Source organism: Helianthus annuus, chromosome 6 (assembly GCF_002127325.2).
Source record: "Helianthus annuus cultivar XRQ/B chromosome 6, HanXRQr2.0-SUNRISE, whole genome shotgun sequence".
In the NCBI taxonomy this organism is placed as follows: Eukaryota; Viridiplantae; Streptophyta; class Magnoliopsida; order Asterales; family Asteraceae; genus Helianthus; species Helianthus annuus.
This window is the reverse complement of record NC_035438.2, coordinates 24,460,548-24,479,511: the sequence shown is the minus strand read 5'-3', so window position 1 is coordinate 24,479,511 and position 18,964 is coordinate 24,460,548. Positions and strand designations below refer to the sequence as shown.

Below are 18,964 nucleotides of genomic sequence, written 5' to 3'. Positions count from 1 at the left end.
GAACAACTAGGTGGTACAGGGCATGCCTCTTCCGACATGTTTATAGTTAAAAAAATACGTATTGTTTAAAATATTTTAAATTCTTTTATACGTGTATGCTGATATTAATAACAGAATAACATTACATTAGTTATGGTTCAATGAACTTTATAATTTTATAATCTTTAATCAAAAGGTAGAGAAGCATTTATAAAAATATGAACTTTTTTTTCAATTTTATAAAATCTAAATCTTATTCTTGTTTTTCGCACTTTTTATAAAATTTTGAATATATCGTTGCAATGTGTTTATTTCAAAAATATCGTAAGTTGTAGCAAGTGTCGGTGTCATACCAATATTATGATGAAACGATCTGATTCCAACCGAACAACATCAGCACCGGCATCAAAATTATTGGAGTTGGTACCGATTTCTGTTTTTATGGCTTTTTATCGACGTAAATGTATGTTGATATTTTTTGAGTATATAAAGACTTTATTTTCTTTTTTTTTTCTTTCGGTTGCTATAGCGAGTATCGGTACAATAACACACCAATATTAATACCGACCAAATTTTCACCGCGTAGCATGGTAAAATCAGGGGCGATGCTTTGAAGGGGCCGGGAGGGGCGCCCGACCCCCCGAACTTTTTGGCCATGTAGTTTTCGTATAGAAATTTTTGGGTGTATACGTTTTCGACCCCCCGGTTCTATAGAAAATTTTGGGTATATACGTTTTCGACCCCCCGTAAAAAATTTCAAGCTTCACCACTAGGTAAAATCCCACTAGTTTATATTAAAAGACAATAAGACTAAGCGGTATGGGGGCCGGCTGAGACCCGGCGCCAGTCCCCCACACCGCCCCCCTGGTTCCGGCACGGCAAGTTCGGCTCCCCACAGACGGAGAGGACGGGCCACCTTCTTCTCTCTTCTCTCACAATAACTTATACATACATACATATATATACATAAAGGGGCTCATCCCCCATCCCCTAGGTCCATCCCCTTGAAGCCTTTCCTACGTGGCGGTGATGTGGCGGCCCATCCTCATGGGGATGGGTCTCACCATACCTTCTAGTCTAAGAGCATTCTCATCCAAACCATCAAAATATGTGAGGGGTAGTTTTTATATTATAAAGGGTATAAAAAATGGTTGTGAGTGGAGGAGAGAGAAAATGTTACTGTTCATCTGTATATTTAGGGGGACACTGTTCATCCAGTATAATTTTTTTAATATATATTGAAAGTGGTTGTGAGTGAAGGAGAGAGAAAAATGTAATGATAATATTATTTAATTGAAAAGGAGAGAGAAAAAATATTTGTTTTTAGTGAAAATATATTGATATAGAAGTTGTTTTTTAATGGAATGTATGTATAATTTGATGGATTTGATGAGAATGCTCTACTGATATATGAAAGTGGGTGTGTCGGAGTGAAACTTCCTCGCATAAGTTATTAATTTTTGTCAGAAGTTTGTTGAGATTGGTGACCAACAATGACCCGTGACTAAAAAAGTTATTTTTTTTTATCGTTACCTTTCCATTGCCAAAGAAGTTGGTCATCGAATACGTTTGCCATGATGATTTTGTTTTTAAAAACACTAGATTTTTGCCCGCCGCGCGTTGCGCCGGCGGGACAAAGTCGCAAACCAAGTTCACCATTAAGTGAATACATTTCAATATCATTTCTCAACCAAACAAACGAAATTTGGATTCTAATTCTAACAAATTATGGGAGAACCAAAAACTTTTAAAATTAAATTTAGATTCCACTCCATCCCGGTTGCTGGGTAGTTATTACTGTTGGTTTAGTGCCGGTTGCTGGGCAGGTAACTCATTCTAATTGTGTTATCTTGAAAACAAATAAATTAAGGAATGAGAGAATTAACATTGGCCGTGACAAACGATAGTTGTACTGGATACGCTTGTGAGCGCGTCCGCAAGGCTGCTTCTTCTTGTCCTGCTTGGCGACTTTTGGGTTTGGCCTCTCACCTTGCCCGCACGCACCAATGATCCGTGAACTTTACCTGTATAATCAAATTCAAATGTCTGTGTTAAAATCTAGAATTAACAATGAGTGTTTGTTTTATAGAATGATCTCAGACCTAAAAGAATTGCTAACACCTATGTAAAATTGTAAATATGATCCTTTAACATAATTAAATAGTTTAAGCAAGTCTTTTGAAGCAAAGATGGCTGAAGCTATTATCTAAAATCTAAATTCTATTCAAAGATTAAGTACAATAATCATCATATATGTTGCATAACCAATAAAACATGCAAAATCACTAAACTGATTCCATCACCTGATTAATTTTCAAAACAACTAAGTTGTCCTTGATTAAAATTCTTCAATCAACAAAAGACAGTGCATCTGTTACATTCACTTCAAAACAGATGAACTAAAAAATGTTTAAAGAAGCAAAGTAAATGGAGAAAATTGAGAGAATTAATACCGGCAGTGATGAATGGCGGTTATACTGGATACGCTTGTGAGCGCGTCCACATGGCTGCCTCTTCTTGTCCCGCTTGCGAAGGAGGTGACGGAGATGGTAGGCAGTAGTGGCGAGGGGTCATGGGGTTGGGTTGTTTACAACGGCTACCGGAGACGACAACAATGGTGATCGATGGCACAGGTTGGTGGTGGCGGACAGTAGTGTTGGTGTTGCTATCGGGAACAAACGCTGGTTTAAATGGCTCTGTAAAGAGAACAGGTTGAAAAACTATCCATCGATGATGGTACTGAGTCTTCCATACTCTCCTTGGATAAACCGATCTACGCAAAAGATTGCCTCCACCCTCCGGTAACCGCTAGCGCGACCCCTCTCTCTCTCTATTTCTTCTTAGAATTACCCCATCTGCTGGAAAACCACCTCCGGTCAATAAGCTTCATCATCAATACAGAACCCTCATCGTAAACACAAACACAAAAATTATAATCATAAGAAACCGTAATTTAAATCTAGATGCTTACCAGATTGCCGACATCCTTACAACCCACCATCATCGATTTCCACTTATCATCGTTCGAAGAGCGTTTCTGATTTCGTCATTCGTAATCCCGATGGGCCTTCGATTTAAGGCAATTTTGAACCCTAGTGTTCGATGAGGGTGTTTTGGATCTGGAGAGCTTTAGCGATTGCAGTGACAATGGAGGTAAAAGCACCTCCTTACACTCTTATTGATCTGGCCAGCGACCCTTTTTAAGCTCTCTCTCCTCATCTCTCTCTCTCCAAAATCCAAATACTGCATGCTTGCAAACAAATGAGAAACTAAAAAGGAACTTATAGAAATTAAAAAAACTAAAAAAGATAAATTCCAAAACTGATTATACCTAAATCATATTCTGCCAATATGCTATTATATCTTCAATCTCCAAATGCCTCCTAGTTGAAACCCCGCCCGTATGGATGTTATTAGATTCAATCGCTCACGGCTCACCCCTTGCCTGGAAGGTGAAACAACAAATGCAGTTTGATTTAAAATTAACATAAAAAATATGATCAAGTAATCAAGTTGTCGGGAATGTCTTAATACCGTTCATGTGCTCAGAGTTATGATTTGTTCGTGTTGAATGAGGTTGGCCATGATCTAAAACTATCTATAGCAGCCCCTGATGTACCATTTGAACTATCACCATCGTCATTTGCTGCTCAACATCATCTCACAAAACCATTCGAGATCCAAAGGTTGCAGGAATTCAGAAGAACCATCGTATTAAACTCCAATCCAATAAAAATTAGTTCTTGCTTGTAGATCTAAATAGAAACGAAACATGCAAGCCCAAAGGGGCTTGCCGGAATTCTGATCGGGAGGATATAAAGTGATAAATGGCTCACCTAGTGTCTCTCAGTTGCCGTAGGTAAGACTGATCTACTCAGATTACATACACACACCTTGAATCAGTTCGCCGGAACCCTAATATAACCAAAAGAACACTCAAAATCATATAGAAACCCAACAATAAAATCAAATTCAGATAACTAAAGTTGAAAATCGAAGAACAAACCTGAACATGAAAAGTAGAAATAGAGAAAGAGCACGCCGTAAAGCCGACCAACTCCGATCATCTACGTCGGCGGGTTCGTAGAGGTAGCGAAGAAGAAGATGTAATGGCACATAGTTAGATGTGGTGGTGCGATTGGAGATGATGGCGGTGTTTCCGGTGGTGGTGCCATACCACCTGTCGTCTCTCGCTCTCTCTGAAAGCCGTTAGGGTTTCTAAAGATGAAACTGGGGTGGAGAGCTGTGTCTTGGTGTTATCAGGGTATCGTGGCCTCTAAAAAGGGAAGAGGAAAAAGAGGGATCGAACTGTCGTTGTTTTTTGTGTTAAAACAGGTTAGAGCATTCACATCCAGCCCCCTATAATTATACATACATTCCACTAAAAAACAACTCCTATATCAATATATTTCCACTAAAAACAAATACTTTTTCTCTCTCCTTTTCAATTAAATAATATTTTTATACCTTTATCATTACATTTTTCTCTCTCCTTCACTCACAACCACTTTTAATATATATTAAAAAATTATAGTGGATGAACAGTGTCCCCCCAAATATACAGATGAACAGTAACATTTTCTCTCTCCTCCACTCACAACCATTTCTTATACTCTTTATATTTTAAAAACCCCACACTCACAATTTAGTTCTTTGAATGTGAATGCTCTTATACCAACCACTTTAACAAATGCCCAAATGTGTGAAATGATGAAATAAAACTGTATATATACAATAATATAATGGAGTAGTTACTATTCATTGGCTTTGTTTTTTAATATATGTATAATTAGACACAACAAATCAATGACCTTCATCCACGAATGTATTCATGTAGAATTATCGGTAATCCGTCAATGATGGTGCACACATCAAATACTTACTTTAAAGCTAAATAATTTCAATGGATATATCAGTTGGAACTAAGAATGAGCTCGGTATCAAAAATCTTCAAAAATGGATATCGGTACCGGTACTTAAAATACACGTACGGTTCGGTACCATACCGAAATAACCTAAAAGTCAATACCGAATCGGTACCAAAAATATTTCGGTTCGGAAAATTCGTTACTGATTTCAAACCGTCACCCGATACAATTTGCTCATCTCTAGTTGGAACGATCATGCGTTAAAAGCTTTCTTGGTTTATATTAAAAAAACTGTTTTTAGGTAGTTAATTATAGAATTTCAAAACGCTTAAGTTTAAAAATAAGGGTTAGGATATAATAGAAAGTTTATTTGGGTAGGAAGACTAGGAAGTAATCTTGATCATCTATTTATTTAATCAAGGGTTAAGATTAAATAAGTGAAATCTATACTTTCTTTAAAAGAAGAAATCTCAATGACATAAGAAAAGTTGATGTGTCAACAGGAGAGCATGTCCAACAAGACTTTTCTTATGTCATTATTATATCATAAAGGCTAATATATAAAGACTTTAAAATTCAAAGTTGGCCCACTTTCACCTTTTCAAACCTTTGCCTTCTAAACCTCTGATGACATATACAAAAGGGCAAACCACTGATGTTAATACAAAAGGGCAACCGCTGATGTTCATCCAAACCACTGCCCAAATTCAAAATCATGGCTCCAAATTCAAAATTTAAACATGGCTCCAGATTCAAAATTTAAACAACTGACCTATCAAAAGCTCAACTCTCTCTCTCTCTCTAAAATTCAAAATCTGAGTTTCACTTTCAGAAATCAATCCATTTCTCTCACAACTTTCTCTCTAAAATACAAAATCTGGGCTCCGATTAATTTTCTCTCTCTAAAATCAATCCATTCTCATCTTCAAATCCAAAATAAATATGTTTACAGGGAAGACTTCGAAGCCGACTTTCACGGCTTTCATCAACAAAGCTGGGCTTCACTTTCATCAACAAAGCTGGGCTTCACTTTCAAGGAACCATGGCTTTCATCAACAAAGCTGGTTGTGAAATCTGATATGCTAATTTCGCACACACTCTCACCGGATAAACCGATTCTTATCTCCGGTGATCTTTCGGAGTTGTACTTCAGCTGCTGATATTTTAAATTGATTTGAGTTTCTGTTGATTGGGTTTCTTGATACCGATGTTCCTGTACTCATCTTCGTCTTCATTCGATGAAGAAATCGTTGAATATAAAGTAAGTTTTTGTTTTAAATTGATTTGAGTTTCTATTGATTGGGTTTCTAATTTAGGTTTTGTGTTTCTATTGATTGGGTTTCTTGATACCGATGTTCCTGTACTCATCTTCGTCTTCATCCGATGAAGAAATCGTTGAGTATAAAGTAAGTTTTTGTTTTAAATTGATTTGAGTTTCTGTTGATTGGGTTTCTAATTTAGGTTTTGTGTTTCTATTGATTGGGTTTCTTGATACCCATGTTCCTGTACTCATCTTCGTCTTCATCGAAGTATCTCATCCAGTTCGAGCATTTGATTGTGAAACCGCCGAATTGTTGGACTTCTTCTCTGTCTACGAGCGATCTAGGTCAGAGGTTTTTTCGCCTGTTGTGTAGCTTTATGTATTGTGGCTTGATGCAGTGTGTTGTTAAGCATTTGATGTACGGAATAATATTATTAAATTTATTATACAAAGCCTTAGAGTATTGCAGTGTGTTGTTAATCTACCTTGCAGGTTCTGCATCTACAGAACTTATTGCTGGAATTTCCCTTTGCCCTTTTGAGGCAGTTAAGGTTTGTGTTCAAACAAATCCTGGATTTGCCAAAGTTATATCAGATAGCTTCTTAAAGTTCATTAATGCTAAAGGCACTCGTATGATTGTCGAGTCTAACTAATTTTAGATCACCTGTATATTTATCAAAATATTATAATGATGGAAGAACTTAAGGCTTACTTTCGGCCCGAGAATTGTGAAGCCACAATGTGAGATATTTGAACTTTAATAAACAAAAAAATGTCACATAATCTATGCACTAAAATTGACAAAAAATGTCACATTGGTTAATGTATTCTTCAATCTGTTTATGCAGGTGAGAGGGAAGGAGAATAAGGGAGCTGACATCACAGGTTCAGAAGCGTTTTAAGTTCGCTGAAAACAGTGTGTTCTAGCTTCATGGAGATATTAGTTTTGTAAGTATCTATTGTAGAAAAATTTAGTGAAAAAGGGAGATTATCTCCTGCCGTACAACTACTGCATAGACATGTATAGGTGCAAAATCTGCTTTAAAAGAACCGTGTTATTGTGTTAAAACCAACCTCTCAACCATTTTCTTTAAGAACGATTAAAGAATACGAACTCCAAGTGAAGAGATTAGAAGAAAAGATAATGAATCAAGCTTTTGAAATCTCGAAAACGTTGGATATAAACGCTGAACTTGAAACTCATATCGATAGATTAGAGAAAGAATTAGAGAAACAAGGGCATGATTTTGAAGACGATGTGCAACGTAATCAGCCAATGTCTAGTTTCGGTAATCAGCCAATGTCCAATTTCGGTAAGGTATTTTTCATTCTATCTTTTATTTTTAAGGCATAAAGCTTCGCTTTATCTGAAATATTTTAAAGTTAGCATCATAGTGTACAAATCTTCACTTTATCTAGAAAAAGCCGGTTGGAGTTCAACACAAACCAAGAAAATCAATGAGATCAGAAAAAAGAAGCAAATGAAAGCGTTAAGGATGTGATTCCAGTTAAAGATGTATGCACCTTTCTTCCAACTCATGCATTCATGCTGCATGTTCAGTTCCATGTTTTGTTTAATTTATTATGGATTCATATTGCTATTCTCTTCAACAGGTGAAAGTTTCAACAAGGGAACTTGAGAAAGAAGCAAAATGATAAACTACAAATGGTTAAGCATCAAGGTGATGGTGGTTATAACGATGGAGACGTCGATGATCCTGATATGCCAAAGTAAGTGCATTTCTTCAATATGATTTTGTATTATTTTTCATAAGTAATGCTCATCAGTTTAAAACCACTGTTGTTGATACATCTGTTGATACATCTATTGACCAAAGTCAACAGATGGATGAAAACAGATGTTCAAAATCGATGTTGGGTTAAAACAGTGTTTTGTGGATAAAACAGTGGTTGCTTTTATGTAAACAGTGGTTTGACTTTGGTCAAACAGTGGTTTGACTTTGGAAAAGCCAGTTGCTTGACTTGCATAATTTATGTGTCTATTAAATTGTTTATCTGCTCCTCCTAGTGACAAAGACTCAACATCTGTTACTCCAAAGGTCTGCCAAAGCTAAAGTCTGTCAAAAGAGAACATCTGCTTGAAGATAAAGTCTGCTGATCCAAAGGTCTGCCAAAGTGAAACTCTGCTGATGAAGACAAAATCTGAAGAAGCAAAGGTCTGCTATGGCTCAACAGATGTTAAAGACCAACAGATGATATTCAACAGATGCTGCTCAACAGAGGTTAACAATGTAACAGTGCTTATGCTAATAGCAGATGTTAGGAGTTTATTAGGCTGTTTGATCGTAGTTAATGTTTGTTAAAAGTCAAGTTGTATTTCATGTATTGATTTTTTTCAAAGTAAAGATTTTAAGTTTGTTAGTATATTCATTTGATGTTTTACAGCTTTTGTATCGAAGTTTAATAAACACATTTCCAACAGATATGAACATTGGGGAAAGTAATTCCCTTTAAAAAAATATATAGTGATTCTTTGTTTAATGTATTATGCATGGTTTTCTAGGAAACGACCCGTGTTTGCACACGGGTCTTACCGCTAGTTGAAGGAAAAAAGGAGACGCATGGGTTTGTCTAGAGGCATTCTAGTCAATCCAAGAAAATAGTTTCTCTCTCCTCCAATCCCCCCCTTTTAAACGTTAATAAATCTTTCATACGACATTATTTTTTTTATAAAAAATTGCAACAAAAAACGAGCGTTTTTTTTATCTTTAAAACGAGTATACTGTTGCTATATTTTCCATCTTTTTTTTTCAAAAACCCAGTTGCGTAAAACGCAATAGACAAAAAACGTTAAATATTTTTTTCTAAAACGCAACGAACAAAAAACGCAACGAACAAAAAACACAAAGAAATGTCTTATTTGTAAAACGCAATGGCCAGAAAACACAAAGAAATGTTTTTTTTTTCTAAAACGCAATGGCCTAAAAACACAAAAGAAAGTGTTATTTCTAAAACGTAATGGACCAAAAACACATAAAAGTTTTTTTACCTAAAACGCAATGGACTAAAAACACTTCAAAATGTGTTTTTCTAAAACGCAATGGACTAAAAAACATATAAAAATGTCTTTTTTTCTAAAACGCAATGGCCTAAATATACAAAATAAAGTGTTCTTTCTAAAATGCATTGGATAAAAACACATAAAAATGTGTTTTTTCGTAAAATGCAATGGACTAAAAACACTTCAAAATTTGTTTTTCTAAAACACAATGGACCGAAAAACGCATAAAATTGTCTTTTTTTTTTTTTTCTAAAACGCAATGGCCTAAAAACACAAAAGAAAGTGTTCTTTCTAAAACGCAATAGACTAAAAACACATAAAAATGTGTTTTACCTAGAACACAATGGACTAAAAACACTTCAAAATGTGTTTTTCTAAAACGCATAAAACCAAAAAACACATAAAAATGTGTTTTCCTAAAATGCAATAGATAAAAACACAAAAGAAAGTGTTTTTTTTTTTCTAAAATGCAATTGACTAAAAACACATAAAATTTGTTTTAACTAAAACGCAATGGACTAAAATACAGTAAAATGTGTTATTTCTAAAACGCAGTGGACTGAAAATACAAAAAAAAAAAAACTGTTTTTTCATTCCTTTGTAAAACGCAATGACTCAATTCAAAAACCAGATCGTAAAAATGCAATTCAAAATTTTCTTACATAGATCGAATACGATTTCTTCAGATTTCTTCAACGACTGACGAAATTTGAATGCTAGAAACACTTATCAGCGATCGAATCAAACAAATAGAGTGATTCGCTTCAAAATCACGAGAAAAAATGAGATATTGTATGAAATTAAACTGGGTTTCTTTAAAAAAGTTGAAAACACGTTGATTGGGTGCTTGAATCATTGATTGGTGACGAAAATCATAGTATAATGTAGTGATTATTGAAATAGAAAGTGAAGAAAATGTTGAAGATGATGGGTTTTGAAAATGGTGGATTTTGAAGTTACAAAGAGAAAAAGAGAGAAGATTGTTGACTAAAATACTCTTTCTCTTTATTTTAACTTTTGTCACATGTCATAATCTTATTGTTTCCTATCATTACTAGCCAAAATAAACTTCCTATTTGATTCTCTCCCTTAAAAATAATAACATTTTCTAATAATTTTATTTTTAAATATTGTTTTCATATACACTCTTACATTGTCGACTAATTATATATTTTACGCTTATCTATACATATAATAAAAGAAACCTGATTGAGGACACATGTCAATCTCTCAATCACTCTTAATTTATGTTTCTCACCTAAAAAAATAAATAAATAAAAAAATAAAATAATCATAATCATCTTATTGTTATTCTATTCCTAAAAATAAGCCATATTCCTAGATATTTAAATAACATAAATTATATGTTGTGTATCGATACAAATAAATAAAAATAAAAATAATCATAATCATCTTATTGTTATTCTATTCCTAAAAATAAGCCATATTGCTAGATATTTAAATAACATAAATTATATGTTCTCTATCAATTTAAGTAGAAAAAATCATTAAGGTATGACTAGAGGGCATAATTAAATAGTATTCTTTCCCTTAAAAAAATGATATTATTATTAATTAATACTATCGTACAGGACGGTATGATTAGAGGGCATAATTAAATTAAGGTTTTTTACTTATAGTTTGTTAGTTTATTTTAAGAAATTGTATATATAGTTAGGTTTTTAATTTTTTTTTGTCATTTTATTAAATATTATGTTATAGTCTTGTATATTATATGGATCTAATGGTTTCAATAATGAAAACTGTTTATTTTTTTTAAATAACAATAAATAATCATGTTTAAATAGTCCTGGACTGAATTTAAATAAATTTCCGTCATTAAAGGCTTAAAATTAGCTTATTTATGAAATAATGGTCATCACTATAAATCTAATATAAAAACGCTTTCGTAAAATCTAATTCTGGTAAGCTTTAAACAAAAAATAACATTATAAGTTATAAATAAAAATATATTTGAGGTATGGGTTGATTTTGTGTGAACCTTTAAAAAACCTAATCTAACAAAAAATATTGATTAGTTTAACATATATATATTTAAAGGTCGAATATTAAGGTAAAAAATTTAAAATAAGAAAGTTAATAGTAACTAAATGAAATTATTTCCGCTTGTTGTTTCTTAGCTATTTATTATTCTTTAGTAATATTTACTTTATGAATATTTCATTTATTTACTATTTCTTTTTCCAATGTTTCTATTTTTTTCTTATTTAATAATTTAATATTTTATTAACTTAAACCCGTGTAATACACGGGGTTGTAACCTAGTCTAAATATATTTAAGAAAGAACCAATAATTTTACAGAAAACGTTATATTTTTTTCTTTATTCTATTTCTACGTAAATAATTACATTAAATATTCCATATTTTTTTGAACGGCAAATATGACTATACACAAATTCAGAAAGAAACCATATAAATTTGGGAAAAAACTTCTTATGGGGATCGAACCCAGGACCTAATAGTCCCTAAGCCTTATGTCACCCTCAAAATGTCAGTAGCCTATAATGTCATGGGTTAAAATATTTCATATAATTGTATTACTCCTGGATAATAAACTAGTGAGATTAAAAAATAATAATAACAAACTAACCTACTCCTAAATAGTAATTATTACTAGGGTAGGGATAGTGTACATTAATTCAGAAGTGTGAGAAGTGTATTATAACACTATATAAAAACATATAAACACCGTATAACACTATGTAACACCATATAACACTATGTAGCACTATATAACAGTATATAACAATATATAACACTATACATCTATCATAGACCTGCTATCAGACAAAATATAGTGTTACATAGTGTTATATGGTGTTACATAGTATTATACGGTGTTTATATGGTTTTATATAGTGTTATAATACACTTCCAAATCTAACAAAAAATATTGATTAGTTTAACATATATATATTTAAAGGTCGAATATTAAGGTAAAAAATTTAAAATAAGAAAGTTAATAGTAACTAAATGAAATTATTTCCGCTTGTTGTTTCTTAGCTATTTATTATTCTTTAGTAATATTTACTTTATGAATATTTCATTTATTTACTATTTCTTTTTCCAATGTTTCTATTTTTTTCTTATTTAATAATTTAATATTTTATTAACTTAAACCCGTGTAATACACGGGGTTGTAACCTAGTCTAAATATATTTAAGAAAGAACCAATAATTTTACAGAAAACGTTATATTTTTTTTCTTTATTCTATTTCTACGTAAATAATTACATTAAATATTCCATATTTTTTTGAACGGCAAATATAACTATACACAAATTCAGAAAGAAACCATATAAATTTGGGAAAAAACTTCTTATGGGGATCGAACCCAGGACCTAATAGTCCCTAAGCCTTATGTCACCCTCAAAATGTCAGTAGCCTATAATGTCATGGGTTAAAATATTTCATATAATTGTATTACTCCTGGATAATAAACTAGTGAGATTAAAAAATAATAATAACAAACTAACCTACTCCTAAATAGTAATTATTACTAGAGTAGGGATAGTGTACATTAATTCAGAAGTGTGAGAAGTGTATTATAACACTATATAAAAACATATAAACACCGTATAACACTATGTAACACCATATAACACTATGTAGCACTATATAACAGTATATAACAATATATAACACTATACATCTATCATAGACCTGCTATCAGACAAAATATAGTGTTACATAGTGTTATATGGTGTTACATAGTATTATACGGTGTTTATATGGTTTTATATAGTGTTATAATACCTTTCTCACACTTCTGAATTGATGTACAGGATCCTCTACCATTATTACTATTCATAATACATACACCTTTCAATAGTTCGAACCATTCGTCACTTAAAAAGAAAGAAAACACCTTACCGTCAAAATAACACATAAATTAAAAGGCATAAAACATGTTTCAATTACAAGTTTCGCTTTTGAAAGCCTCAACTTCTCTTTATTTCATCAACGTGAGAAAAGAAACCAAGAAAAACGGAAAGAACAAACTTCTTTTGTTTGAGTTCTCACTCAAATGGTTGATATAAAATTATTATATATGAAAAACTATAAAAAATTAGTGGGATTTCTTCGCGTTACACGGCGGAAATTTGATAGGTATTAGCTTGGTTCACTACGGTATCGACATTTGCTATAGCTACTGAAAAAAAAAACCTAAAAAGAAAAGTCGTGATATGACCAAAAGCCTATCAACATGTGTTTTTCACTCATCGAAAAAAAAAAAAAAAAAACCCAAAAAGGAAAGTCGTGATATGACCAAAAGCCTATCAACATGTGCTTTTCACTTATCGAAAACTATAAAAACGAATATTAGTATCGGTTAGATTAATTAAACACTAGTGTTTTTTAGAATTTCCCAGAACATTTTATTAAAATGTGGACGAAATTTTGGAGTAGTTTAAACGTGGATAAAACTATTATTAAAAAAATCATCACTCAATTTATTTCTTACTCTTTTTTAATATCGAGTAAAATGTCATTTTCATCCCTAAGGTCTAGCCACTTTTATGACTTTTGTTCAAAAATTTGTTTTTTTTTGCATATGAATCCAAAAGATTTAAAATATTGTCATTTTCATCCGATACTTTATCTTTATCCATTTTATTAACCTTAAGGGTATTTTTTTGTCATTTTAATTAAAATAGATCTATCTCTAACTTAATGTTAAAAATGGATGAAATTAACAAGTCGAATGAAAACGACAACATTTCAAACTTTTTGGATTCAGATGCGAAAGGACAAACGTTTGGACAAAAATCACAAAAGTCGAAGACAGAAAATGACATTTTAATAATAATAATAATAATAATAATAATAATAATAATAATAATAATAATAATAATAATAATAATAATAATAATAATAATAACAACATATAAAAATATAGTCAGATATAAAAGAGGTTCAACGGCAGCATACGGTTAACATCGCTGCGGTTTCGGCGAATCTGCGGAACTGCGACACTGATTTGAAATTCGTGTTGAAAACACTTGTATCGAATCTTCATGATTTCTTCTTCGTGTCTTCTTCGTCCAGTCAAGCAGCATATATTCACACTGCCACCAACAGATCATTAAGTTCTGGTTCAGGTAATGGGAATGCTGTGGTACAAGATCTCATTAGAACAACCAACAGTTCAGTTGTCTGGTGACTCCAGATATTTGACCCCTCTCTGGGTTTCTGCAAACGAAGAACCACTTGATGAACCCTCTCATTCTCAATCCATCACAACCTGTATGTTTTTCTTCCCAATTTCATTTTTAGCTTCAATACTTCTGTTTTTTCCATTTACTTTTACAATATCTATCAGAGTTCAACTTGCCAACTAGGCACCACCACCCAGGATTTATTTAAGGTGCCATCGGAACGCTTAACCAGAGGGGAGGAAAATGAATTAAGAGAGAATTTGAAGGAAAATATGTGATTTTTTTCGTGTTCCGAGTTTAATGAAAAGTAAAGGAAAAGAGAAGAAATCAAACATTTTATTTGTTCTCGAGTTAGGAGAAAAGAAAAGAAATAAATAATTTTACCATTATACCCTTTAAACATAAAACATTTTAATTAGATATGAGGGTAATTTAGTAATTAACAAGATTTTCTCTTCTAATCTCTTCGATTTTTGAGGATAGATATACGTACATATTTTCTTTACTTTCCCCTCTCCTTCTATCCTTCTCTGTTCCTGAGTTAACTTAACGAGGGAAAAGAAAAGAAAGTAAAAGTGAAAAAGGGAAGGACGAGAAAGGAAAAAAAAAAGATGTTTTTCCCACCACTTCCCCCCAAATTGGAAGGAAAGAAAAACTAAAGAATTTAGCCTAGTTTTCCTTTCATTTCCTTTCTTTTCCTTCCTTAAATAAAACTCTGGAACACAAAATATTTTTACTTTTTTTTTTTTTGTTTCTTTTCCTTTCCTTTCCCACCACTTCCCCCCAAATTGGAAGGAAAGAAAAACTAAAGAATTTAGCTTAGTTTTCCTTTCATTTCCTTTCTTTTCATTCCTTAAATGAAACTCTGGAACACAAAATATTTTTACTTTCTTTTTGTTTCTTTTCCTTTCCTTTCATTAGTAAACTCTGAAACACAGTGTAAAAAGGAAACATGGTTTTTTTTCATATTTTTATCTCTTTTCTTTCCTCTCCCCTGTTAAATGAGACTCGGAAAACAGAGTGTCGGTCGGGATTTTTGCCTAAATAGTACACTAGTTTCTTTTATGGCTGGCGGGCCCTCCAAGCTTCGCTACAGGTCTGCCCACCAGAGGCGTAGACCTACAGCCAACCCAGGGGCGGCCACCCCTTTAAAAATAATTACTGTATTATTTAAAGCTAAAATCCTGATCGCACCCCTTAAAAGTATGAAGCGCACCCCGCAGATTATAAACTCTGGTCCGCCACCACTGCCCTTGTTTACGTTTTTTCAATATAATCGATGAATTAGCGATGGCAGTGAGAATGAACCAACATTTATATTTTCAAGCATAGTATAATATAATTGAATGTTTTGTTTATACTTTTAGATGGTGTTTAAGGTAGGTTAATGTGGTTCCCATAGGTTTGACATGTTTTTTAACGAGTGCTTAAACAAGAGGATGATAACAAACTAATTAGTTTTACAGTTTGGGTATAACAAAAAAAGTGAATTTGAGCTCCATCTGTTATTTCAACTCAACCTAACCCGTTTGTCCTAAAAAACATCAAAAATATTTACTAGTAAGTAGCTTTCTCGTACAACATTTACCTAAAATCTGTTTAATTTTTTGACATTGAATCCATTTACTTTTACATTATCTATTAAAGTCCCAACTTGCAAATAAAAACCATGTTCCAACTATAGGTTTCGAGCTGCGAACAGAGAGACTTTACTCGTATCATCAGGAAATAACGTATAAGATAAGAGCTGCACTAAAGATCTTAACGTTCCGTGAGCAACATGTTCTTGTTCAGTTTTGGTCGCCTCGTGGCGTTGGCAAACACCAAATGCTTACAACCATAGATCAACCATTTGGTCTTGGTGTAGCCAGTGAGGAACTTTGTTTTTATAGGCGGGAATCTGAGCATCAAACTTTTTTTGTGGACAAGGATCATGAAGAAGAAGATGTTAGTCCTCCTGCACGAGTATTCAGGCGAGGATTGCCAGAGTGGACTTCTGATATAACTGAGTACGAGACGAAAGATTTTCCACAACAAGACTGCGCGATCCGTTGCAAGCTTCATGGTTATTTGGCTTTACCCGTGTTTGATTCTACTACAGGGTCATGTGTTGGTGTGCTTGAGATTTTGACCTCCGTCAAGTATATGTGTTACGCCTTTGAGGTTCAACAAATTCACAAAGCACTGCAGGCGGAAAATCTGACGAGCCCACAAGTATTTGATTACCCTACTTTAAAGGTGAGTTGGGTCTTTTAGAGAGTTCTTATTTGAATCTTTTTTTTTATTTGGATTCTTATATTGGACGTTGCTTTTATATGCAGGTTCCCAGTGAACGCAGGCAAAACGAGTTGGCTAAAATCTGCGATATATTGAAAGTTGTGTGTGACATACACAGTTTACCTCTTGCTCAGACGTGGACTGTGTCCCCGACCAGTAGTTACGTTTCCCATAATAAAGTTATCGAGAAGACCTGTAGTAGTTTCGACACCAGATGCATCGGGAAAGTCTGCATGTCTACGGCTGCTTTGCCGTTTCATGTTCGAGATTTGGGTTTGTGGCATTTCAGGAAAGCGTGTGGAGAGCAACATTTGGATAAATCCCGTGGCTTTGTTGGAAAGGCGTTGTTAGACCGCCGTTCGTACTATTGTCAAGATGTGACTGAATTAAGTGAAGAAGAGTATCCTTTGGTACACTATGCACGCATGAACGGGTTAACCAGCTGCTTTACAATCTTCTTGCATAGCGTTGAAGGTGATGATGGAGATGACTATGTGCTAGAGTTCTTTCTACAGTTGGGGAATAAAGATAGCAGACACGTTGTGAACTTGGTGCAAACGTTGAAGCAGCGCGTTGAAGTCGCTCTGGGATTTGAGTTGGGTGAGATATTATTACCTGTAGAAGTTACTGAACCGCCTAGGGATGTTAGTTGTCTGTCTTTAAATACAAATCCTCATATTATTCCAATATCCTCTACCACATCGGCAAACGCCTTGACACCTGAGACAGATTCATCAGATTCGGAGTCATTGTCTGCAAATGTTGCTAAAACGGACCCTGCAAATGTCCCAAGCCAACGGTCACCCAAACATATTTACCCCAATAAACACGAATGTATTATCGCTGACAATGTAAGTATGCAGAAGACGAAACAGAGCAGAAAACGTAAGATAGACTCGCTGACAATGGAGACAGTCGAGCAACATATTGGAAAACCACTAGGCCAAACCGCCGAAATCCTTGGTGGTAAGTCCTCTTATTTGTTTATGGTTGTTCGTACATTTTTTTCGTATTTCAATTAACATACTCATTAACTTTGGTCCGGTTTACTCTTTTTCAGTTAGTAGGTCTACGTTGAAGCGCTTTTGTCGGGAGCATGGGATATCCAGTTGGCCCGTGCCAAAGCATAGCAAAAGAAGCGATTTAGTTACTGACCCAAATCTGTCACAAGAATTATGGTTAGACAAACAATTGCAACAGTCTTCAACGCGGAGTGTGAGCCATATTTCAGAAACGGGGTTGTTGACGGTGAAGGCGAGTTTTAAAGGTGATATGATAAAGTTCCCATTTTGTGTTTCATCCGGGTTGGTGGAACTGGAAAAGGAAGTGGCAGAAAGGGTGGATGCAAAGGGTCAAAGGCTTAGTATAAAATACGAGGACGAAGAGAAAGATCTGGTGCTCATTACCTGCGACACTGACTTGGAGTTTTTGGCTAGTAAGACCGCGATTAAATTATTCGTCCACCTGGCTGATGATGATCGATTAGCATTTAAAAGATCACACAGTGAGTAAAGTAGATCGGTCCAGTGCACGGCTCCACAACGGGATCGGGTAAATCATAGCTTGCGCTGGGCTGGATACAAGAGGGTATGACAGAAGCCGGTGGAAGCAAGATTCAAACCTGAGACCTTTGCTAGAGGGAATCAGATGCATACCACTCCACCATCCTTATTGTTGTGTTTGTAATATGAAGTGAAAGAAGGGTGTTTTTTAATATGAAGTCAAAGAAGAAACTAGCTCCTGGATGTTTTATTTGTAACATGGAAGTCAAAGAAGAAAGTAAATACGAATGATTCTCAAAAGGCGATTTTATTAACAAAGAGAAGATAAATGATATTTATTGTTTGTCCAACATGATTATTAATCGGTCTTCGGATTTTGTTCGTCATGTCCCATTAGATGAATAGATGATCTTATGAATCATTAACTTCTCTTTTAAGGAGTTTCTTTCTTATTTGCTTGAAACCAAATGTGATACTATTACATGTCTTGCCTTATTGTAATGGTATTCCATTAGCTCATCATTTCTCAAGTGGATCAAGCATTTCTTGATACCGTCTTTAAATTGCATGGCTCTTCAATGACCAATCTCAGACAGAGATGCTATTTTTTAAAGCAATTTCTGGAAAGAATTCATACGACTTCAGGGGGTGCAGCTAGCTTGTTTTACTTCGTACCATCCTTAAAGTGATGGACAAACTGAAGTTCTGAACCGCTGCCTTGAAACTTACTTAAGGTGTAAATGTATGCAGACCCCTACTAAGTGGTTAAAATGGTTGAACTTGGCTGAATGGTGGTATAAGACTAGTGGGTATGGGGGCCGGCTGAGGCCCGGCGCCGGTCCCCCACACCACCCCCCATAGGGTCGGCTCAGCAA

At 34.1% G+C, this 18,964-nt stretch overlaps 1 protein-coding gene and 1 long non-coding RNA gene across 3 annotated transcripts; one reads left to right on the top strand and one right to left on the bottom strand.

Annotated features, from left to right (window-relative positions):
• Positions 1-1,630: 1,630 nt before the first annotated feature.
• On the bottom strand, positions 1,631-3,410 carry LOC118479733. 2 transcript variants are annotated; one of them, XR_004860333.1, is made up of 4 exons: positions 3,311-3,410; positions 2,951-3,222; positions 2,433-2,837; positions 1,631-2,003 (listed from the first exon to the last, which is right to left on the bottom strand). It is a non-coding gene; the product is annotated as an uncharacterized LOC118479733 (long non-coding RNA). The 2 variants fall into 2 exon arrangements; XR_004860332.1 differs by having other exon boundaries at positions 2,433-2,834.
• Positions 3,411-14,053: 10,643 nt separating this feature from the next.
• Positions 14,054-18,423, top strand: LOC110865024 (protein NLP2). The gene is made up of 4 exons (XM_022114212.2): positions 14,054-14,398; positions 15,995-16,548; positions 16,632-17,553; positions 17,648-18,423. Exons 1-4 carry the CDS (start codon positions 14,257-14,259, stop codon positions 18,097-18,099), a joined length of 2,070 nt encoding a protein of 689 aa, XP_021969904.1. The 5' UTR covers positions 14,054-14,256; the 3' UTR covers positions 18,100-18,423.
• Positions 18,424-18,964: the final 541 nt, after the last annotated feature.

Bases quoted from the DNA above. Each gene is read 5' to 3' on its own strand.
- LOC110865024 (XM_022114212.2), top strand. From the start codon at position 14,257: ATGGGAATGCTGTGGTACAAGATCTCATTAGAACAACCAACAGTTCAG. The intron at 14,399-15,994 runs GTATGTTTTTCT...TTCCAACTATAG, and splicing joins TTCTCAATCCATCACAACCT to GTTTCGAGCTGCGAACAGAG. The intron at 16,549-16,631 runs GTGAGTTGGGTC...TTTTATATGCAG, and splicing joins TTGATTACCCTACTTTAAAG to GTTCCCAGTGAACGCAGGCA.